Raw genomic sequence first — 21561 nt, forward strand, 5'->3', positions numbered from 1 at the left:
CAATTCCCTGCCATACAGCGAAGTTATAAACGCCAATTCCCTGCCATACAGCGAAGTTATAAACGCCAATTCCCTGCCATACAGCGAAGTTTACAACGCCAATTCCCTGCCATACAGCGAAGTTATAAACGCCAATTCCCTGCCATACAGCGAAGTTATAAACGCCAATTCCCTGCCATACAGCGAAGTTAACAACGCCAATTCCCTGCCATACAGCGAAGTTATAAACGCCAATTCCCTGCCATACAGCGAAGTTATAAACGCCAATTCCCTGCCATACAGCGAAGTTATAAACGCCAATTCCCTGCCATACAGCGAAGTTATAAACGCCAATTCCCTGCCATACAGCGAAGTTATAAACGCCAATTCCCTGCCATACAGCGAAGTTATAAACGCCAATTCCCTGCCATACAGCGAAGTTTACAACACCAATTCCCTGCCATACAGCGAAGTTTACAACGCCAATTCCCTGCCATACAGCGAAGTTTACAACGCCAATTCCCTGCCATACAGCGAAGTTTACAACGCCACTTCCCTGCCATACGGCCTTGTTTACAACGCCACTTCCCTGCCATACAGCGAAGTTTACAACGCCAATTCCCTGCCATACAGCGAAGTTTACAACGCCAATTCCCTGCCATACAGCGAAGTTTACAACGCCACTTCCCTGCCATACGGCCTTGTTTACAACACCAATTCCCTGCCATACAGCCAAGTTTACAACGCCAATTCCCTGCCATACAGCGAAGTTTACAACGCCAATTCCCTGCCATACAGCGAAGTTTACAACGCCAATTCCCTGCCATACAGCGAAGTTTACAACGCCACTTCCCTGCCATACGGCCTAGTTTATGACGCCACTTCCCTGCCATACGGCCTCACTTATAACGCGCTTCTCACTCTTCGCGGTCAATTTTTTGACGCTCCAAATCCTTTTTTTTTCCTACTCATTACTCTTTTAATCTTTGTATCACTACTCATTATGTTACTTCCACTACTACTATTTTAAATCATTTCCATCATTCCTATCATCATCAATATTTAGAAGATAAATACAGACATAATCATACACATCCTCCTTATTTTGTTTTCCTGTATCATCTACCGCCTACATCTTTGACACACATGCACACACACACTACACATTCCTTCCCAGTTCAGTAAACGTCATAACAAAGCTCTTGCGTTACTTAACACACTTTACTTTCTTAAAGCTTTCCTTCTAAAACGGGAGACAATTCCTGCTATATTGACAGTACTGGTGTGTTTCTCACTGTCTTTGCCAATAACTTGTCTCACTGTACAAACCAATCCTGGATCTGCAAACTTTGCCACACAGTTGGCATGTCAAGTCAGGGATTGCTGGGAGAACTCTATTTTGATTGTGCCTCCGCTGTGTACGCTCTTCTCCGGCCAGGATCCAAAATGCTTTGAGAGGAACGGTTTCTTTGCTACAGACTGCTCACTGTTGTTTTCTGTCTGCAGCATCGGTTTCAAGATTTTTTGGTATGATGTTGCATGTCTTCAGTGTTGTCCTTATATGAACTTTATATCTCTTCGTCTGTTCCCGTTGGCTGTGGTGTGTTGCAGACAGTTGGCCACACAGAACCTGGGAAAGGAGGCGGTGCTCAGGCATGCGGATCACGTGTCCGACACATCTAGGCTATTTCTTTAGCCAGCATGGTTTCTAAGCTGGCTGACTATACCTGCTGAAGAATATGTGAGTGAGGAACTTTATCCTCAAATGTGAGTCCTAAGATGCACTGTAAGCATCAGATGTGAAACGACTCAACCTGTTTTATGTGATGCTGGTAAGTAGTCAAGGATTCAGTACCGTATAAGAGGGTGGAAAGGCATACTGCTGTATAATATACTGATGCCATTGTTTCAATTCTCACGTTGGTGTTTTCAAAGACTCTGGATCTGACATGTCCAAAAGAGGCTGAGGCGTGGCTGATTTGTGCAAGGACTTCTGTATCACTGTTATTACCTCTGCCAATGAAGTTGAAGGAAGTTATGTATTCACTTGTGTTTGTCTGTTTGTTTGTCCACACGATAACTCCAAAAGTTTACAATGAATTTCAATTAATTTCGTGGAAGGGTGGGTCATGGGCCAAGAAAGAACTGATTAAATTTGGGGGCGGATCCAGACCTTATGTATCCCACACAATATCTCCAAAACTTTTCAATGATTTTCAATAAAATTTTGTGGAGGGGTGAGCCATAGGTCAAGGAATAATTGATTAAATTTTGGGGCGGATCCACATCTTACGTATTCCACACAATATCTCCACGGATCCAGATCCGGTTCCTTTTTAACAGCAACAGCACTGCGCTCTCTGGTGCTTTCTAGTGTTCATCTGTAAGCACACGTCCAAGGTAGGTAAAATTCTCCACCTGTTTTACATTTCTGTCATTTATCTGAAATGCATGAGGCTCTGCTGGGTTGTTTCTCTGAGACATTATTTTTGTTAATATATACTGACATTTATTCAAAGCCCCACTGCATGGTATACATTGGGGACAATGGTGAGACCTGGTTGGAGGGCTTCTGGGGTATGTGCAAAGACAGCAGTCATCAGCGTACTGCAGCTCTAGGAAATGAGCTACTTCAGCATTGTGCATGCAGACATCTGAGATTAAATAAGTTACCATCTAGATGGAAATGGATTTTTATTCCTTTTATTTATCCATGACCTTCTATGCTGTACGTCTAACCACATCCACTCACACGCTGATGATTCCACCCTTCTCCTTTCCATTCGGTTCTCCCAACGTCCATCTCAGCATTTACTTCAACAAACAAGGGATGACGCTATGGCACACCTAATGTTTGACTTGGCTAGTACCTCTGACTGGGGTAAAAGTAATCTTGTTGTTTTTAATGCATCAAAGACTCAATTATTACACCTATCAACCCAACAAATTCTTCCACAGGAGTACGAACTAATGTTTAATAATATCCAGCATCATTCTTAAACATACTTGGAGTTCCATTCTCTTGGGATTTATCTTGGAAAGATCGTATCACATCACTTGTAAAATATACTTCCAACAGATTAGGTGTGTTAAGCTGACTCCGTATCTTCTTCACCTCTGCACAGTTGTTGACTTTATACATAGGTTTTATTCGCCCAAGTGTAGAATACAGTTCTCGAGTGGGGAGATTTCGCACATACAGCTCTTCTCAACAAGGTCGAGTCAAAGGCTTTTCACCTCATTAACTCTCCTCCTCTTACTGGCTCCCTTCAACCTCTGTCTCTTCGCCGCACTGTTGCATCATTATCTGTTTTCTATTGCTACTTCAATGGTAACTGCTCCTCTGAACTGCCTGCTTGCATCCCTCCACCTCTACAATGGGAGCATAGCACCCATCTAGCAACAAACTCTCATCCCTTTTCTGTCCAACTCTCTAATGCAAGAGTTAACTGTTACTCCCACTCCTTCATTTTTGCAACAGGTCAACTCTGGAACTGTTTCCCTCTGTCTGCATTTCCTATTTCCTATGATCTCCAAGCTTTCAAACAGTGTGTCCAGGCATCTCGAAATGAATGGATCTTGAATTCGGCTCTTCGTTGTATTGTTTTGTTTGTTTTCTTGGGAGGAACGGTTTGCGAGTTCTTGGCCTTTGATTCCTTCCTTGCATTTAAAAAAAAAAAAAAAAAAAAAAAAAAAAAAAAAAAAAAAAGGGTTCATTTGTTGGTGACATAAAAGAGCAACTGCAGGTAGACTGATAATAAAAATAACAGGAGCCAGGACACATCCTTGCTTCACTCCCACGTCCATTTTGAAGGGTTGGGATTTGCTCCCACTTGTGGACACACAAGCATTCGTGTCGTCTTGCAGGCTCTTCAGGATGGTACGAAATTTGTTTGGAACTCCAAATTTTGACAGAGCATTTGTTAAAAGTTCCCAGTTGACATTGTCAGATGCTTGGCAAGATGATGAATGTCACAGTTCTGCCTGTGGCACTTCCCTTGTATCTGTCAGGCAATAAAGATCACATGAGGCCCTTGGTGCAAAAAGGAGCAACCAACCAAAGCTAAAATATAATGCAGTAGACCTTGATGTGGATTGGCTAAACATTACGACATTGTTCCAAAGCACTGAAGAAGAAACTCCAGGCTTCTCCACTGGCCACCATAAAGACCAGTTTGATGAACATGCTGAGGGCATATATGACCTTCATGCATTGAAAAACAGAGCACATAACAACTGGTTGGCTCATCTTAGCTCCTTAACCCTAAAAACTAAATTCCAGAATCACAGAAGTGAAACCCAGAGAAAACTGCACGACATGGAGAACAACTGGTGGACTGAGTAAGCAAAACAGCTGCAAAGACTGGCTGATATTAATGACCAACATGGTTTCTACAAATCCATAAAAACCATCTATGTGGCAACCAAACAAAATACAACTCCTATTCGATCAGCCAAAGGACAGCTCCTGAAAGGCAAGCAAGCAATCCTAGAAAGAGATGCAAAACACTTTAATGTCTTACTAAACTGAACAAACCCGGTGGATCAAAGTATCTCTGATAACACTGCAAACTCTACTCAAGTGGCAGATCTCGATGTCCCTCCTGCAGTTACAGAAACTGTTCTGGCCATCCAATCTTTGGAAAGTAACACAAGTCCCGCCACTGATGACAATCCATCTGAGCTACTCAGAGGGTGGCCAGTTGCTCCACCAGCACCTCCATGACCTTATACTTACTGGATGGAACCATGAAGAAATTCCTTCTGAACAGCTTACTTTTGATATTATAACCACCGACAAGAAGAAGGGGAACCATTCAATTTGTGACATCAGCAGCGGCATCTCCCTCCTTGTGACAGGTGGCCAAGTACTAGCCAATAAAATATTAGCCACACTGCCAACACACCTGACTGAGCCTACTCCTCCTGACACAATGTGCATTTCAGAAACAACACAGCACCCGTGAGGCCCTCGGTGCGAGAAGGTGCAAACCCGTCATCCGGACTGAAACTGAGATTCATGCTGCAACAGGTGCCTCAATGTATCCACCTCTGAATGTAAAAGGATATTCGCCAAAACTGCCATTGAATTTGGGTCAGTTGGGTGGACAGTGGTAAGGTGTATTTTTCCTTCGCTTTGACAGTGTGGATTTCGGAAGTTATTCTGGGGCGAGATGGGACAAATATCCAAACCACAGGTTTGTTGGTGAGCAACACAGCGCAGGTGTCTTGACTCCCGAAACCTCCACAGCTACAATATAGCTGTTGGAATACATATAAAAAATAATGCTCACTGTCCTCACTTTCTCCATTTTGGTCAGTACCGGTAACTAAAACCAATATAGGCCTACTGTCAGAAAATGGCATCCACGTTTGTAAAACTTTTATTAAAGACCAAAACTTACAAAACATTAAAAAAAAAAAAAAAAAAATTGTCAGAAAGTTTGAAATAGTTCCCGATAGTGAGAGAGAGAGAGAGAGAGAGAGAGAGAGAGAGGTCATGGCACAGGTGGACCCTCATACTGTGATCAGTGAGGCGTGACCCACACATATTCTCTCTCTCTCTCTCTCTCTCTCTCTCTCTCTCTCTCTCTCTCTTTTATCTTCTTTTCTCCTCCCCCTCCTCGTTTATTTCTTTTCTCCTCACCCTTCCCCTCCTCTCCTCTCCTCTTCCCTCTCTCTCTCTCTCTGCTTTACGGGGGTTAACATGTCTTGGTACTGCTGCGTGTGTGTGTGTGTGTGTGTGTGTGTGTGTGTGTGTGTGTGTGTGTGTTTTCATTCGTCTTTCATCTTGTTCTTTATTTGTTTTGTTTTTTTCTTCGCTTGTTTTTATCTAGTGAGTTTATAAGCACTGAGAATAAATTTATGAAAGGGCCGAGTATACAAAGATAATTTTAAAAACGCATTCCTTATTTATTTCATTACTTTATTTCTTATCTCTTTATTCCAGTTTTATTGATTTTTAGTTTATTTGTTTGTTTTATTTTTTATTTTATTCTAGTTTATTTTTTATTTTATTTATTCTACTTTATTTCTATTTTATTGATTTATTATACTTTTATTCATTTATTTTTCTTTTGGTTTATTAAAGGCTTATATATTTATTATGAGGAACACACTGAGGTGGTTTGGCCATGTGGAGAGGATGGAGGGTGAAAGACTGACGAAGAGAGTGTATGTGAGTGAGGTGGAGGGGGAAAGAGGGAGGGGGAGGCCGAGGATGAGATGGAGAGATGGGGTGGAGAGGTATATGAGAGAGGGGGGTGTGAGTTGGGAGCAGGGGAGTGAAATGGCGGGGGACAGGGCGACTTGGAGGAGATTTGTTTGTGGCCACCCCAAACGGGATTGAGGCGTCTGGCAATAGATAGATAGATAGATATTTATTCTAGTTTTATAGGTTTTTATTCTGGTTTATTTATTCTACTTTATATTTTATTTTGCTTTATTCATTTACTCATTTACTGGGATTCTTATTTATTTCATTTATTCTAGTCTGATTCTACTTTATTTATCCTATTTTTTTATTCTTGTCTTATTCTATTATTTCATTCGTTACATTCTTATATTTATTTTAGTTGGTTTTATTCTTATTATATTTATTTGTTTTTCTTTATTTATTTTACTTTACTTCATATATTCATGTTTTATTTATTTATAAGTTCCATTTACTTTCTTATTTATTTACTGATTCGTTTCATATATTCTTTCTACTTTATTCATTTCTTTACCTTATTCTATTTAATCATTTCTCTATTCGTTTTATTTTTCTTTATTCTACTTTATTTATTCGTTTCATTTATTGTCCTTTATTTAATTAATTTGCTTTATCTATTTTATTTTATTTATTTATTCGTTTCATTTATTAATTCTAGTATTATTCGTTTATTTATTGATTCTACTTTATTTATTACAGTTTCTTAGCTTTCTGCCCCTCTCACGGTCGGGACATCTCTAGTTTATCGCCACACGATTTAATTCACCTGCGTGGGTTGTAGGAGCCTGTCATCCGTTTTATTTCATTTATCTTTATTGTATTTATTCATTTATTTCAGTATTTATTTATTTATCTACTTCATTTATCTTTACTTTTTATTTACCTATTTCATTTATCTTTACTTTTTATTTATCTATTTCATTTATCTATATTTTATTTATTTATTTATCTATTTCATTTATCTTTACTTTTTAGTTATCTATTTCATTTATCTATTTTATTTATTTATTTATCTACTTCATTTATCTTTACTTTTTATTTATCTATTTCATTTATCTATATTTTATTTATTTATTTATCTAATTCATTTATCTTTACGTTTTGTCTATTTCATTTATCTATATTTTATTTATTTATTTATCTACTTCATTTATCTTTACTTTTTATTTATCTATTTCATTTATCTATATTTTATTTATTTATTTATCTATTTCATTTATCTTTACGTTTTGTCTATTTCATTTCTCTTTATTTTATTTATTTTTTATTTCATTATCTGTATTTGATTTTTTCATTTATCTATTTTTATCTTTATTTTCTATTTTTTTATTTCATTATCTATATTTTATTTACTTATTTCATTTATCTTTACTTTTTATTTATCTATTTCATTTATCTTTATTTATCTAATTAACTTTTCTCCATTTTATTTCTTTACCTACTTCATTTATCTATTTATCTATTTCATTTATCGTTTATTTATCGATTTCATTCATCCTTATTTTCATTTATTCATCTATTACTGTACCTCATTTATTTTTATTCATTTATTTATTTCATTTATCTTTATTTTTTTAGTCATAGGAGTCAGTTTAGCGATTTTTTTTTAATTTATTTTCTTACTCTGATGAGCTGAAAGTTGTTGTTACCGTTTTTCTTGGAGAGAACAATTATGCGGCCCCCTAGCCTTGGGTTCCTTCTTTAATGAAAAAAGGAGTAAATTTCTGCCAGAGGTCGGAGTGCAGGATGACATGCGATTTATTTTTAGTGAGAGAATTATTCATTTCATTTATCTCTTTATTTGAGTTTATAATTAAGGAATAAATTTTTGCCAGATGTCTCAATGCAGGCCTTCATGCGATTTATTTTTACCGATTTAAAGACTGACGAAGAGAGTGTATGTGAGGTGGAGGGGGGAAGAGGGAGGGGGAGGCCGAGGATGAGATGGAGGGATGGGATGGAGAGGTATATGAGAGAGGGGTGTGTGAGCTGGGAGCAGGGCAGTGAAATGGCGGGGGACAGGGCGACTTGGAGGCGATTCGTTTGTGGCCACCCCAAACGGGAATAAGGCGTCTGGTAATAGATAGATTTTTTTTTCCCATCTTTTTCCCATAAATCCCCCCACCTCTCTCTCTCTCTCTCTCACACACACACACACTCCCTTGATCATTTTTTTTTTCCTATCTCTGTAGTTCATTCCTCCTTTCCTTTAAAATTTCCCTCTTTCCCGAAATATCACTCATCCATCGTTTCCTCCTTTCTCATAAACTCTCTCTCTCTCTTTCTCTCTCAAATCTTCACTCTTTATTACCTCTCATTACTCTTTCTCCCACAATTTTTCTTTTTCATATATTCTCTCTCTCTCTCTCTCTCTCTCTCTCTCTCTCTCTCTCACACACACACACACACACACAATTTCGCCTTCTCTCACTTTATTATCTTTCTCTTTCTCTCACAATTTTTCTTTCTTTTCACAAATTATCACTCACTCGCTCACACTCCCCATGTCCAGTAATTTCAACTTTCTCAAAATTCTTCATCATTTTTCAATATATCTCACTTCTCTTTCTCACAATTTTTCTTCCTTTCTCACACATTGTCACTCACTTTCTCACATTCCATTTGTTCAATAAATTCATTCCCTTTCTCAAAACTGTTCGATCTTTCTTTACACTTTAATTTCTTTCCCATATTTCTTCACCTTTTTCTCCACTACATTTCTCTCTTTCGTTTCTGTCTCACTTTTCTTCGCTCATTTTCCAGGATATTTTTTTTTTCACATCTATTCGCTCTTTTTTTCTTTCAATCCACATCATTTCCTTTTTTCATTTCCTTCTCACATTTCTTCGTTCATTTTCACTATAAACTCTCTTTTGTCTTCATTTTCTCACTATGTATTATTTTTCTTTCTCACATTTCTTCGTTCCTATTCATTATATATATTTTTTCTTCGTTCGTCTTCACTATATATTTCTCTTTCTCATTTTTTTTCTACATATCATTTCTTTCTCTTTCTCATTTTTTCCTCCTCTCACAAATTCTCACTCTCTCACATCCTCTCTCTTTAATTTTCCCAGCGTTGACCTTTGACCCCTGACTCTCTCTACTGTGACCCCTCCATCCCTAAATCAGAGATCATTACACCCACACAAGGCTCTCTCTCTCTCTCTCTCTCTCTCTCTCTCTCTCTCTCTCTCTCTCTCCTACGCGAAAAGAGGTATGTGTCTCTCTTCCTCATACTTTCGTTTGATATTCTCTCTAAAAACCCCTGAGAGAGAGAGAGAGAGAGAGAGAGAGAGAGAGAGAGAGAGAGAGAGAGAGAAAATTACACACTTCACTCGTCCATCTACAATTTGAAGACAGCCAATCCCCCCCTAAAAAAAATATAAAGAAAAAATGGAAAAAAGTCATATGAAAAAGAAAACCACAAACACCAATTCCTCTATATCGCTCATCCTCACTCCATTACTTAAAATCCCACAACTAAGAATCACGCAGCGTCACCAGAATCCCTAAAACTGCATCACCAGAATCCCTAAAACTGCATCACCAGAATCCCTAAAACTGCATCAACAGAATCCCTAAAACAGCGTCACTAATCCCTAAAAAAACGCCACTAAATCCCTAAAACAGCGTCGCTATAATCCCTAAAACGTCACCAGAATCCTTAAAACAGCGTCACTAAAATGCAATAAAACAGCGTCACGAAAATCCCTAAAACAGCGTCACTAATCCCTAAAACAGCGTCACCAGAATCCCTAAAACGGCGTCACTATTCCCTAAAACAGCGTCACTATAATCCCTAAAACAGCGTCACTATTCCCTAAAACTGCGTCACTGTTCCCTAAAACAGCGTCACTATATTCCCTAAAACAGCGTCACCAGAATCCCTAAAACAGCGTCACTATTTTCCCTAAAACGGCGTCACTAATCCCTAAAACGTGTCACTAATCCCTAAAACGCGTCACTAATCCCTAAAACTGCGTCACTAAAATCCTTCGTGTCAAAAACTATGGAACTTTGAACGGGGAAAAAAGGCAGTTATTCCCATACCCCCCCAAAACATCCCCCAAATTTCCCCAACCACCATATTAATCCCCAATTCCCCCTGCATAATTCCCCAAACATCATCAGCCCCATCCATATTTCTCTCTCGGCTTCCCCAGTACTTCCCTTTCCTTCTCCCTAAATCTTCTTAAAACCACACACACACACACACACACACAGTCTATTTCATACTTACACACACACACACACACACACACACACACACACACAGTCTATTTCATACTTACACACACACACAGTCTATTTCATACTTACACACACACACAGTCTATTTCATGCTTACACACACACACATAGTCTATTTCATGCTCACACACACACACAGTCTATTTCATGCTTACACACACACACACAGTCTATTTCATGCTTACACACACACACACATAGTCTATTTCATACTTACACACACACACACAGTCTATTTCATACTTACACACACACACACAGTCTATTTCATACTTACACACACACACACACAGTCTATTTCATACTTACACACACACACAGTCTATTTCATACTTACACACACACAGTCTATTTCATACACACACACACACAGTCTATTTCATACTTACACACACACACAGTCTATTTCATACTTACACACACACACAGTCTATTTCATACTTACACACACACACACACAGTCTATTTCATACTTACACACACACACACACAGTCTATTTCATACTTACAAACACACACAGTCTATTTCATACTTACACACACACAGTCTATTTCATGCTTACACACACACACATAGTCTATTTCATACTTACACACACACACACACAGTCTATTTCATACTTACACACACACACAGTCTATTTCATACTTACACACACACAGTCTATTTCATGCTTACACACACACACACACAGTCTATTTCATACTTACACACACACACACACAGTCTATTTCATGCTTACACACACACACACACACACACACAGTCTATTTCATGCTTACACACACACACACAGTCTATTTCATACTTACACACACACACACACACACAGTCTATTTCATACTTACACACACACACACAGTCTATTTCACACTTCATACTTTTCACAACTTGCACTTTTTTTCTTTCCAGTGTGTCCAATTCTCACACTCACTCTGCAACTCTTCCTATCCATTAAAAATTTTTCTCAAAACCCTTAAATGAACTCCATCAACCACCATCATCATCATCAACGTCATTATCATCACCATCATCCTCAATCACCACCACCACCACCATCATCGTCGTCGTCGTCATCCTCATCATCAGTCAATTATCACCAACCATATCATCATCCTCAACAATCACTCATCATCATCATCCTCAATCACCACCACCACCACCATCAATCATCGACCAATTATCATCATCAATTAGCATAATCACCACCACCACCACCACCACCATCATCATCAATCATCACCTATATCTCATTTCCCACCTAAGGATGGCGTTAATTAGGGTCTAGAGAGCAAGGGAAAAATATGACAGAGGGTAAACATCATGAAACTTCAGTACTTACCTTATCCCTTAAAACAACTCCTCTGATTCCCTAAAGTCCTAAAATCCACCCTGAAGACCAAAATCTTTCAATAATCCCCTTAAATCCTGTGATTCCCTAAAGCCCTAAAACCCACCCTGAAGACCAAAATCTTTCAATAATCCCCTTAAAACAAATCCTCTGATTCCCTAAAGCCCTGAAATCCACCCTGAAGCAGCAAATCTTTCAGTAATCCCCTTAAAACAATTTCCCTGACTCCCTAAAGCTCTGAAATCCACCCTGAAGCCGCAAATCTTTCAGTAATCCCCATAAAACAATTTCCCTGACTCCCTAAAGCTCTTAAATCCACCCTGAAGCCGCAAATCTTTCAGTAATCCCCTTAAAACAATTTCCCTGACTCCCTAAAGCTCTGAAATCCACCCTGAAGCCGCAAATCTTTCAGTAATCCCCTTGAAACAACTTCCCTGACTCCCTAAAGCTCTGAAATCCATCCTGAAACCCCACATCTTTCAGTACTCACCTCGTCCTTGGCCCAGCGCGTCAACCCGGAAGTTGGTGTGCCCCGTCTCGCCATCTGTCAGCTGCCCGAGACCACCTGAGAGCCGACCACCGAGGCGCCGTCCGTCGTAGGTCAGGTCACGAAGGTTATAGTCCCCCCCACGAGCGTCCCCGTCAGGCATGGAGTACGCTATGAGGCCGTCTGGGGGAAGAGAGGGGCTTAGATTAGATGGGGTTGGGTTAGACTGTTTGGGTGGGTTGGGCTGGCTGGGTTGGGTACGCTATGAGGCCGTCTAGGGAGAGAGGGGCTTAGATTAGATGAGGTTGGGTGAGACTGTTTGGGTGGGCTGGGTTGGGTTGGCCAGATCAGAGTGGGTTGTGTTTGGTTTGCTTGGGTTGGGTTAGGTTAGGTTGGATTGGGTTAGGTTAGGCTGAGGTGGGGAGGGGTGGGATGGGCTATGCTATGCTATGCGAGGCTAAGTTAGGCTTCGGGGATGAGAAGAGAAAAGTTTAAATATGACGAAGGAGGAAGAGGAGAAGGAATAAGAAGAGGGGGAGGAAGAGGAGAAGGAATAAGAAGACGAGGATGAAGAGGAGAAGGAATAAGAAGACGAGGATGAAGAGGAGAAGGAATAAGAAGACGGGGATGAAGAGGAGAAGGAATAAGAAGACGGGGATGAAGAGGAGAAGGAATAAGAAGACGGGGATGAAGAGGAGAAGGAATAAGAAGACGGGGATGAAGAGGAGAAGGAATAAGAAGACGGGGATGAAGAGGAGAAGGAATATGAAGAGGGGGAGATAAACTGGGAGACAAGGAGAAGAGATAAGAAAAAGAAGGTTGCGGGAGGAGAGGGGTGGGGGGAGGGCTGACGGGTGGGTGGCAAATGGATGATAATGTAAGAGGGATATAAAGTATGTGGGTGGGGGGGGGGAGACTAATATATACGTGCATGAATATCAGGTGACAGGATCAGGTATGAGGGGGATTAGGCAGAAAGAGAGGGATGGGTGGCGTGGGGGGTTGGGGACTAGAGCCTGTGTGAGTGTTATATTAGGGTTTACGTGGATGTTAAATAGGATGAGGTGACTGTTAATGAGAGTAATATTGCATGAGTGGGCTTGAGATAAAAATACAAAATGAAAAAAAAAAAAAAGAGACTACAAGTGAGTATACTGCAAAGAAAAATAATTAAAAATACTAAACTGGTAGATGCAAAAAAACTAACAAAACTTATATAGATTTGAAATAAAGAAAAATATACAAAGAAATGCACCGAAAATGTAAAAATTATCGCTAGGTAAACTTAATAAAACTAGTAAGGCTCTTGTGTTTAATAAGGGAAATTATTTAGGTGATTAAAGAGACAATACTATGGCTCCACATCCTTTCCACAGCACTTCTTCATGAGTAGCATCATATTCTAATCTCTTGTTATAACTCGGTATTCAAGATTGAGATTTTGGGCCAAGTTAGGAGTATGATAATGACAGAGAGAGAGAGAGAAAGAGAGAGAGAGAGAAAAACAAGAAGAGAAAAGTCAGAGAGCGAGAAGACAAGTACAATCATCCACACCCGACACACCTGTACACTCCTCCACACCTGACACACCTGTACACTCCTCCACACCTGACTCACCTGTATACCTGCACCCATACAGCTCAACCCTCATACACACGGTGCGGGGGTAGTCGCTATACGGCAAGAACCTCACACGGGAGGCGACGACGGGGGGCGACAGCTGAGACGTTTGGGCCAGGTAGGTGTTGCTGTTACCTTCAAGGAGCTGTGTGGGGCAGATAAATAGCAAGGTAAGTAAATAAAGTGTGGGGCAGGTAGATGGCAAGGTAAATAGGTAAATCAAGCGCGGGACAGGTAAATAGCAAGGTAAATAAGCGAATAAAGTGTGAGGCAGGTAAATGGCAAGGTAAATAAGTAAATAGAGTGTGAGGCAGGTAAATGGCAAGGTAAATAAGTGAATAAAGTGTGAGGCAGGTAAATAGCAAGGTAAATAAGCGAATAAAGTGTGAGGCAGGTAAATAGCAAGGTAAATAAGTGAATAAAGTGTGGGACAGGTAAATGGCAAGGTAAATAGGTAAATAAAGTGTGGGGCAGGTAAATAGCAAGGTAAATAAGCGAATAAAGTGTGAGGCAGGTAAACAGCAAGGTAAATAAGTGAATAAAGTGCGAGACACGTAAATGGCAAGGTAAAAGTGAATAAAGTGTGGGGCAGGTAAACAGCAAGGTAAATAAGTGAGGCAGGTAAATAGCAAGGTAAATAAGTTAATAAAGTGTGGGACAGGTAAAGACCAAGGTAAAAAAACAAATAATAAATAAATAAACAACTAAGCATACAAGTACGTACACACATACATGCATACTCATACAGACACTCCCGCACAAATATACACACAAACATACATACACATACTTACATATATACACACGTTCTCATACTACCATTCACATTCCATATAAACACGTACAAACATACACACATATAAAACAAAATACAAACTCATTCATACTGTACACATGTATCTGTCACACACACACACACACACACACACACACACACACACACACACACACACACACACACACACAACATACACACAGAACAGAGGGTAAGGCCAAAATGAATGCTTTGATACTATTCATTATTCAATGTATAAGCGCTGTCAGGTCAATCTCATACACTTATACACGCATACACTCATTCACTGTGCACACGAAGGTATACACAGGCCAGATATGAAGTGTGTGTATGTGTGAAAGAGAGAGAGAGAGAGAGAGAGAGAGAGAGAGAGAGAGAGCAGGAGGAGGATACTGGAAATGGGAACAGTATTGGAGAAACAATATTCCTACAATACACACTACCACATCGCTTCCAATACTCACCTCTCTCTCTCTCTCTCTCTCTCTCTGTTACCTCTCATCCACTTTCACATTCTACCTCTTCTTTCACTCCTTCCTTTCCAAACTCCAATCTCTCTCTCTCTCTCTCTTCCCTAACTACTTTTCCTTCCTCCCTCCTTTCCTTTGCCTCCACTCTCTCTTCCTCGCTCCTCCCCCTCCCCTCCTCTCACATTCACTCTCTCCTCCTCTCCCCCTGCTCATAAAGGCCATTTTTATCCCAGTTCACTCTCAATGCCGTCCTTATACTCTCTCTCTCTCTCTCTCTCTCTCTCTCTCTCTCAAATCTGCTTAATAGTTCTCTTATCTATCTTAAGCTTCCCATCCTCTCTCTCTCTCTCTCTCAGCCTTCCCCTCCATTTCATTCTCCCTCTCTCAATCTTCCTTCTTTTTCTCCTCCCCATTTTTCCTTCTCCCTCCCTTAACCTTCTCACCCTTGACTCTCCCTTCCTTTCTTCCATCTTTCTTGTAGTTTCTCTCTCTCTCTCTCTCCATTTCCAATTCTGCCTCCTCTCTATCTCCCTCTCTCCCTTCTCGATCTCTATCCTCCCTCCCTCCCTCTCTCTCTCTCTCTCCCCAAACACTCAGACGGTGGACCATAAATTGATTATTCATCTGTGTGGGGAGATGCTTTGTGTGGGGGAGCCTCTCTCTCTCTCTCTCTCTCTCTCTCTCTCTCTCTCTCTCTCGCGTTCTTCCCCTGCCTTTCCTTTCACCTCTCTTCTCTATTTCCTCTCCCTCCATCTATGCTACCCCTCACTCTCTCTCCTCTCCTTTCCTCCCTTCCTTCCCTCTTCTTACTACTCTCTCTTCCTCTCCTCTCTCCTCCCCATCTCTTTCACCTCCCCTCTCTCGTCTCCTTTCCTCTGATCTTTCCCTCTCTCCTTCCTCTCTTCACTCATACTCTTTACTCTCTCTTCTCACCCCTCCCCTCACTCCCTGCATCTTTCCCTACTCTTGTCTCTCATTTACCTCCCCTCTCTTCTCCCCCCTTCCATTTTCCCTCCCCGCCCCTTACCTTCTTTCTCACCATCTCCCCTATATTTCTTCTCCTCTTCCCCCCTCTATCCCCTTCCTCTCTCTATCTTTCTTCTCTTTCATTTTTTCCCTCCCCCTCTCCTCCCTCTACTCTCCCCCTTTCTTACCTCCTCTCCCCCTCTTTCTTTCCCCTCTCCCCATATTTCGTTCCTCTGTTTCCTCCATACCTTTCCTCTTTCCTCTCCTTCTCTTCTCCTCTCTCCCTTCTTACCTCCTCTCCCCCTCTTCCTTTCTCCCCACCTTTCGTTCCTCTGTTTCCTCCCTTACCTTTCCTCTTACCTCCTTACTCTCCCCTCTATCTATTCTTCTCTCCCTCCTTACCTACCTTCTCCCCATCTATCCATGTCTTCCTCACCTCTCCTTTCTTTACTATTCTCCCCTTTCATTCCCCATTGCCTACCTTCTCCCCATAACTACCTGACTCTCTCTCAGCTGTGCTTATGGGAGAGTGGCGTGAGAGCTGAGCCTTTCTCTTCCTCAACAAAATCTATCTTTTCCTCTCTCTCTCTTTTTCTCTCCACACACACACACACAAACACACACACATTATACACACACACACACACCAAGCATCACCTCCGGTACATATACTTGATATATATGTACTCCCTCCCTCCCTCTCTCTCTCTCTCTCTCTCTCTCTCTCACTTTGCTACGGGTTGCTGAGTGGATAGTTTTGTGCTGAATGTGTTTGTGTTAGAAACTTTAGGATATGTGACTGTTTGTGTGTGTGCATCCATGTAGGTGTGCGTTTGTGTGTGTACATGGATGAACCTGTGCGTGTGTAGTTATGTGTACATGGATGAACTTATGAGTGTGCCTCTGTGTGTTCTCTCTCTCTGGTGTGTGTGTGTGTGTGTGTGTGTGTGTGTGTGTGTGTGTGTGTGTGTGTGTTTGTGTGTGTGTTTTATGTATTAACGTATGTATGTATGTGTATATATGTATGTTATGTATGTATATGCGTATGTATGTATTTGGGTATGTATGTATTAGCGTGTCTACATGGATCCATCACTATGCACCTCACCTCGCACAACACACACAAACTTTTTCCCCAGCCATGGTCCAAACTCATCTCACGTTTCCCTACCTGATGGCCTCTTCCGTCCGTGTACGTTGCCCAGTGCTGCAAGCCGGGTCGCCACACTTGCAGCTTGTACTTCCTTGCATATTCCTTCCCCTGGCCATTCCCGAACCGCCCCTGCACCTCCACCTTCGTCACCACGTGCAGGGCTCCCAGGTTGACTTCAAGGTACTGATCGCCCTCTTGAAATACCATCTCTCTAGGACACCAAGCTCCACCGCCCAGCTCCACGTGTGCCCTGGCGAGAGAGAGGGTAGTGAGCTTCTGGCTTTATGAACAGAGGAGCATGACATGAAAATAGGGATATAATAGGGACATAATAGAGCCTAGGGATGGGAACGGGTACTGAGCTTGTGAATTTAAGAACAGAGGAACATTAGCGTTAAATGCATGGGGACATAGGAGCTCCAGGACTGGGTGGGATGGGTGAGGCAGGGTGGGGTGGGTAAGGAAAGGAAGTGTGGGATGGCTGAGGCAAGGTGGGATGGGTGAGACAGTGGGAGGGGTCAGGCAGGGTGGGATGGGTGAAACGGAGGGATGGGTTAGGCAGGGTGGGATGGGTAAGGCAGGATGGGGTGGGTTAAGCAGGGTGGGATGGGTGGGGCAGGGTGGGATGGGTAAGGCAGGATGGGGTGGGTTAAGCAGGGTGGGATGGGTGAGGCAGTGGGAGGGATCGGGCAGGGTGGAATGGGTGAGGCAGGGAGGGATGGGTTAGGCAGGGTGGGATGGGTTAGGCTGGATGGGATTATGGCTAGACTTGGCACAATATTAAGCCAAAGCGATTCCTAATGAGGCAGAGAGGCAGAGGGCGGAATGAGGCAGGGAGAGGCAAAGGCAGGGTGAGGCAGGGAGAGGCAGGGTGAAGCAGAATGTGGCAGAGTGAGGTAGAGCAATATAGCAACGAAGAAGAGTGGGGTAAGGTGAAGCAGGGTGAAGTTACTGGAGTGAAGTAGAGTGAGGCAGGGTGAAGACGAGGCAGGTTAAAGCCAGGAAGAGTGAGGCAGGTTTAAGCCAGCAAGGGTGAGGCAGCGTGAAAAAAGGTGAGACAGAGTGAGACGGGTTAAAAGTCAGTATGAGTGAGGCAACGTAAGGCAGGGTGAGATGAGTGAGTAAAGGTGAAGTTAAGAAGAATGAGGCAGGGTGAAGTCATTAAGGGTGAAGCAGAGTGAGGCAGGGTGAAGTCATTAAGGGTGAAGCAGAGTGAGGCAGGGTGAAGTCATTAAGGGTGAGGCAGAGTGAGGCAGGGTGAAGTCATTAAGGGTGAGGCAGAGTGAGGCAGGGTGAAGTCATTAAGGGTGAAGCAGAGTGAGGCAGGGTGAAGTCATTAAGGGTGAGGCAGAGTGAGGCAGGATGAAGTCATTAAGGGTGAGGCAGGGAGAAGTCATTAAGGGTGAAGCAGAGTGAGGCAAGGTGAAGTCATTAAGGGTGAGGCAGAGTGAGGCAGGGTGAAGTCATTAAGGGTGAAGCAGAGTGAGGCAGGGTGAAGTCATTAAGGGTGAGGCAGAGTGAAGTCATTAAGGGTGAGGCAGGGTGAACTCTGAGCAGAGGGAGTGACAGGGAGGAGGGTCTGTGAGGTCTGGAATGGTCTGTGGTATGATTTGGTCTGCATGGGGAGGGGAGGGAGGTCTGTGGTCTCTCTCTCTCTCTCTCGTTTTTTCCTCCCCCCCTCCCCCCCGCCAGTGACTGATCCTTGTCACTCCACTAACGAGGTAAGGAGTGACAGCTGCCCCCCTCCCTCTCTCCCCTCCCCCCTCCCACTTACCCTTTTAGTGCCTTCATCTATTCCCACCTTCCCCCCCTCCTACCCCTCTCCTTTCCTCCCACTCACCCTACTCCTCCCTCTTCCCTCTCTTTTCTCATGCACACTCTACCATCTCAGCTCCTCTCTCTCTCCACCTCCCCTTCTCACTATTCTATTCCCTTCCTTACCCCCCCCCCTTCTCTCTCTCTCTCTAATGTCCTGAATCACACTCCATTTATACGCCACCCTATCATGCAATTACTCACACCCAAGTATTTCCTCTCTCTCTCTCTCTCGTCTTTTACTTTACTCAACTCTTAACTATCGCCATTCTCTCTCTCTCTTTCTTACTTTTCCCAATTCTCTATCTATCTAACTACCGTCTCTCTCTCTCTCTCTCTCTCGTCTTTTACTTCCCAATTCTCTATCTATCGCCATTTCTCTCTCTCTCTCTCTCTCTCTCTCTCTCTCTCTCTAATAACACAGTACACTCGCGGTTAGAAGTTAGTCCTTATGTTTTTGCAACGTTATGAAAAAGTCGAAGAATTTTGACACTCCTCCAAAGACAAATTCAATACTGATAATATGCATCTTTTTTTTTCGTTCGTTTCCATATATTAGTGTTCAATACTGCCTGCCTGGTGTACGTAATTTGGGGAGAGAGAGAGAGAGGAAAGAACTGTGTGTGTGTGTGTGTGTGTGTGTGTGTGTGTGTGTGTGTACGTTACTACGAACAAAGAGGTTATTTTCCCCAAGGCCACCCCGCACAGGATGCTGCGTATGGCAAATTTTAGTGCTGATCTTTTGTAACTCAGCATTCAAGATGGAGAGGTGGCAATTATAGGCCGAGTCAGAGTGAACAGATTATAGTTACATCTCATGAAATAAAAAAAAATACAAATCTATCTACCTACCTACTTATCTACCTATTAATCTATCTATCAATCTACCTACCTATCTCTATCTATCTACTGTATCTATCTACATCTACTTACAAATCAATACTCCATTATTTTTCACTACCAGTATTAATGCAATTATTCCGGTAATTTCCTAGTAATAATTTCCGAACGATGATTTCCATACAATAATTTAAGAGCAATAATTTCCAGGTAATAATTTCCCAGCTATAATTTCCGAACAATGATTTCCAAGCAATAATTTCCAAACAATAATTTTCATGCAATAATTTCCGTGCAATAATTTCCGAACAATAATTTTCAAACACTTACATGTATATATATTACATCCACTTAACTGACTCCCTCTGAATGATGCATATTCTTTTTTTTTAATAATTTTGAAGTGATAATTAAAAAGCAACTTGCACTTCGACTACGAAAAAAAATTATTCACACGATAATTCAAAGCCAAATTATACTAAACGAACCTCTAAATGAATTATCCCTATTATTAAAGAGAATTATACATATCTATAATCTTTAAAAATTATAATAAAAATCTAGCACTTCGACTTAATTCATGATAATTTCCCTAGCAATTATACCTAGCTTACAGGTGCGATTATACCAGGTAATTTACGTACACCTGGTATAATTAGGTGGCTCTTTGGGTGTTGCTAATGACCCCTGTAATTCTCTCAGGTTAATTGCGGGTGAGACTAATTAGGGTGCGTTTGGTAGGGTTGGTCAAATTACTGTCAACTTGGGTCATGATTGAGTGGGGTGGAAGAGTGGGTGGAGTGGGGTGGGGTGGAAGAGTGGGTGGAGTGAGGTGGAAGAGTGGATGGAGTGCGGTGGAAGTGGGTGAAAGTGGGTGGAGTGAGGTGGAAGAGTGGGTGGAGTGGGATGGAAGAGTGGAGTGGAGTGGCAACTGAGTGGAAGAGTGGGTGGAGGGGGTAGAATAGTGGGTGGAGTGGGGTGGAAGAGTGGGTGGAGTGGGGTAGAAGAGTGGGTGGAGTGGGGTGGAAGAGTGAGAGGAGTGGAGTGGCAATTGAGTGGAGTGATGGCTAGGTGGATGAGGCCAGGGTGGAGGATGGTGAGGAGTGAAGTGGGATGGAGGAGAGAGAGAGAGAGAGAGAGAGAAATGTGACAGGGTGGCATATGAGTGGAGTGGGTGGGCGGGTGGAGGGGTGGGGTGGAGTGAAGTGGAAGACCATTAACCATTCTCTCTCTCTCACCAAACCACTTAACACTGCCCATAAAATCTATATATTTATTCTCCCCATTCATTCACCCCGTTACCTCCCATTCACCCACCTACTCCTCCCCACCCATCATTCACCCACCCATAACTCCCCTCAGTCACCCATTACCACCCATCGCCCACTCACAGGAGGCAGCGTCAGGCCACTCTTCCCGTGATTTATTCGGGCGTCACCTTTTATATCCCTTTAAATCACCTGGACAATCAATAAAGCCAATTAAGCGTCAATCACACAGGTAAAGTCTCTCTCTCTCTCTCTCTCTCTCTCTCTCTCTCTCTCTCTCGTACTAACTCACAAACTCTCCCACCTCACCTTACATACTCACCTTAATCATTCACTCACCTCACACA

At 42.1% G+C, this 21561-nt stretch overlaps 1 protein-coding gene across 1 annotated transcript in view; it reads right to left on the bottom strand.

Moving 5' to 3' along the window:
- Positions 1 to 21561, bottom strand: part of LOC145414358 (discoidin domain-containing receptor 2-like) — a 49495-nt gene that overhangs the window by 25139 nt on the left and 2795 nt on the right. The window contains exons 2-4 of the mRNA XM_080283891.1: positions 17310 to 17541; positions 13904 to 14051; positions 12290 to 12469 (exon numbers count right to left, since the gene is read on the bottom strand). Coding sequence (XP_080140017.1) covers positions 12290 to 12469; positions 13904 to 14051; positions 17310 to 17541 — 560 coding nt within the window. The remainder of the gene's footprint in view (positions 1 to 12289; positions 12470 to 13903; positions 14052 to 17309; positions 17542 to 21561) is intronic.

Source organism: Coenobita brevimanus, chromosome 99 (genome assembly GCF_032717465.1).
Source record: "Coenobita brevimanus isolate Jiangsu-jjx chromosome 99, ASM3271746v2, whole genome shotgun sequence".
Taxonomy (NCBI): Eukaryota; Metazoa; Arthropoda; class Malacostraca; order Decapoda; family Coenobitidae; genus Coenobita; species Coenobita brevimanus.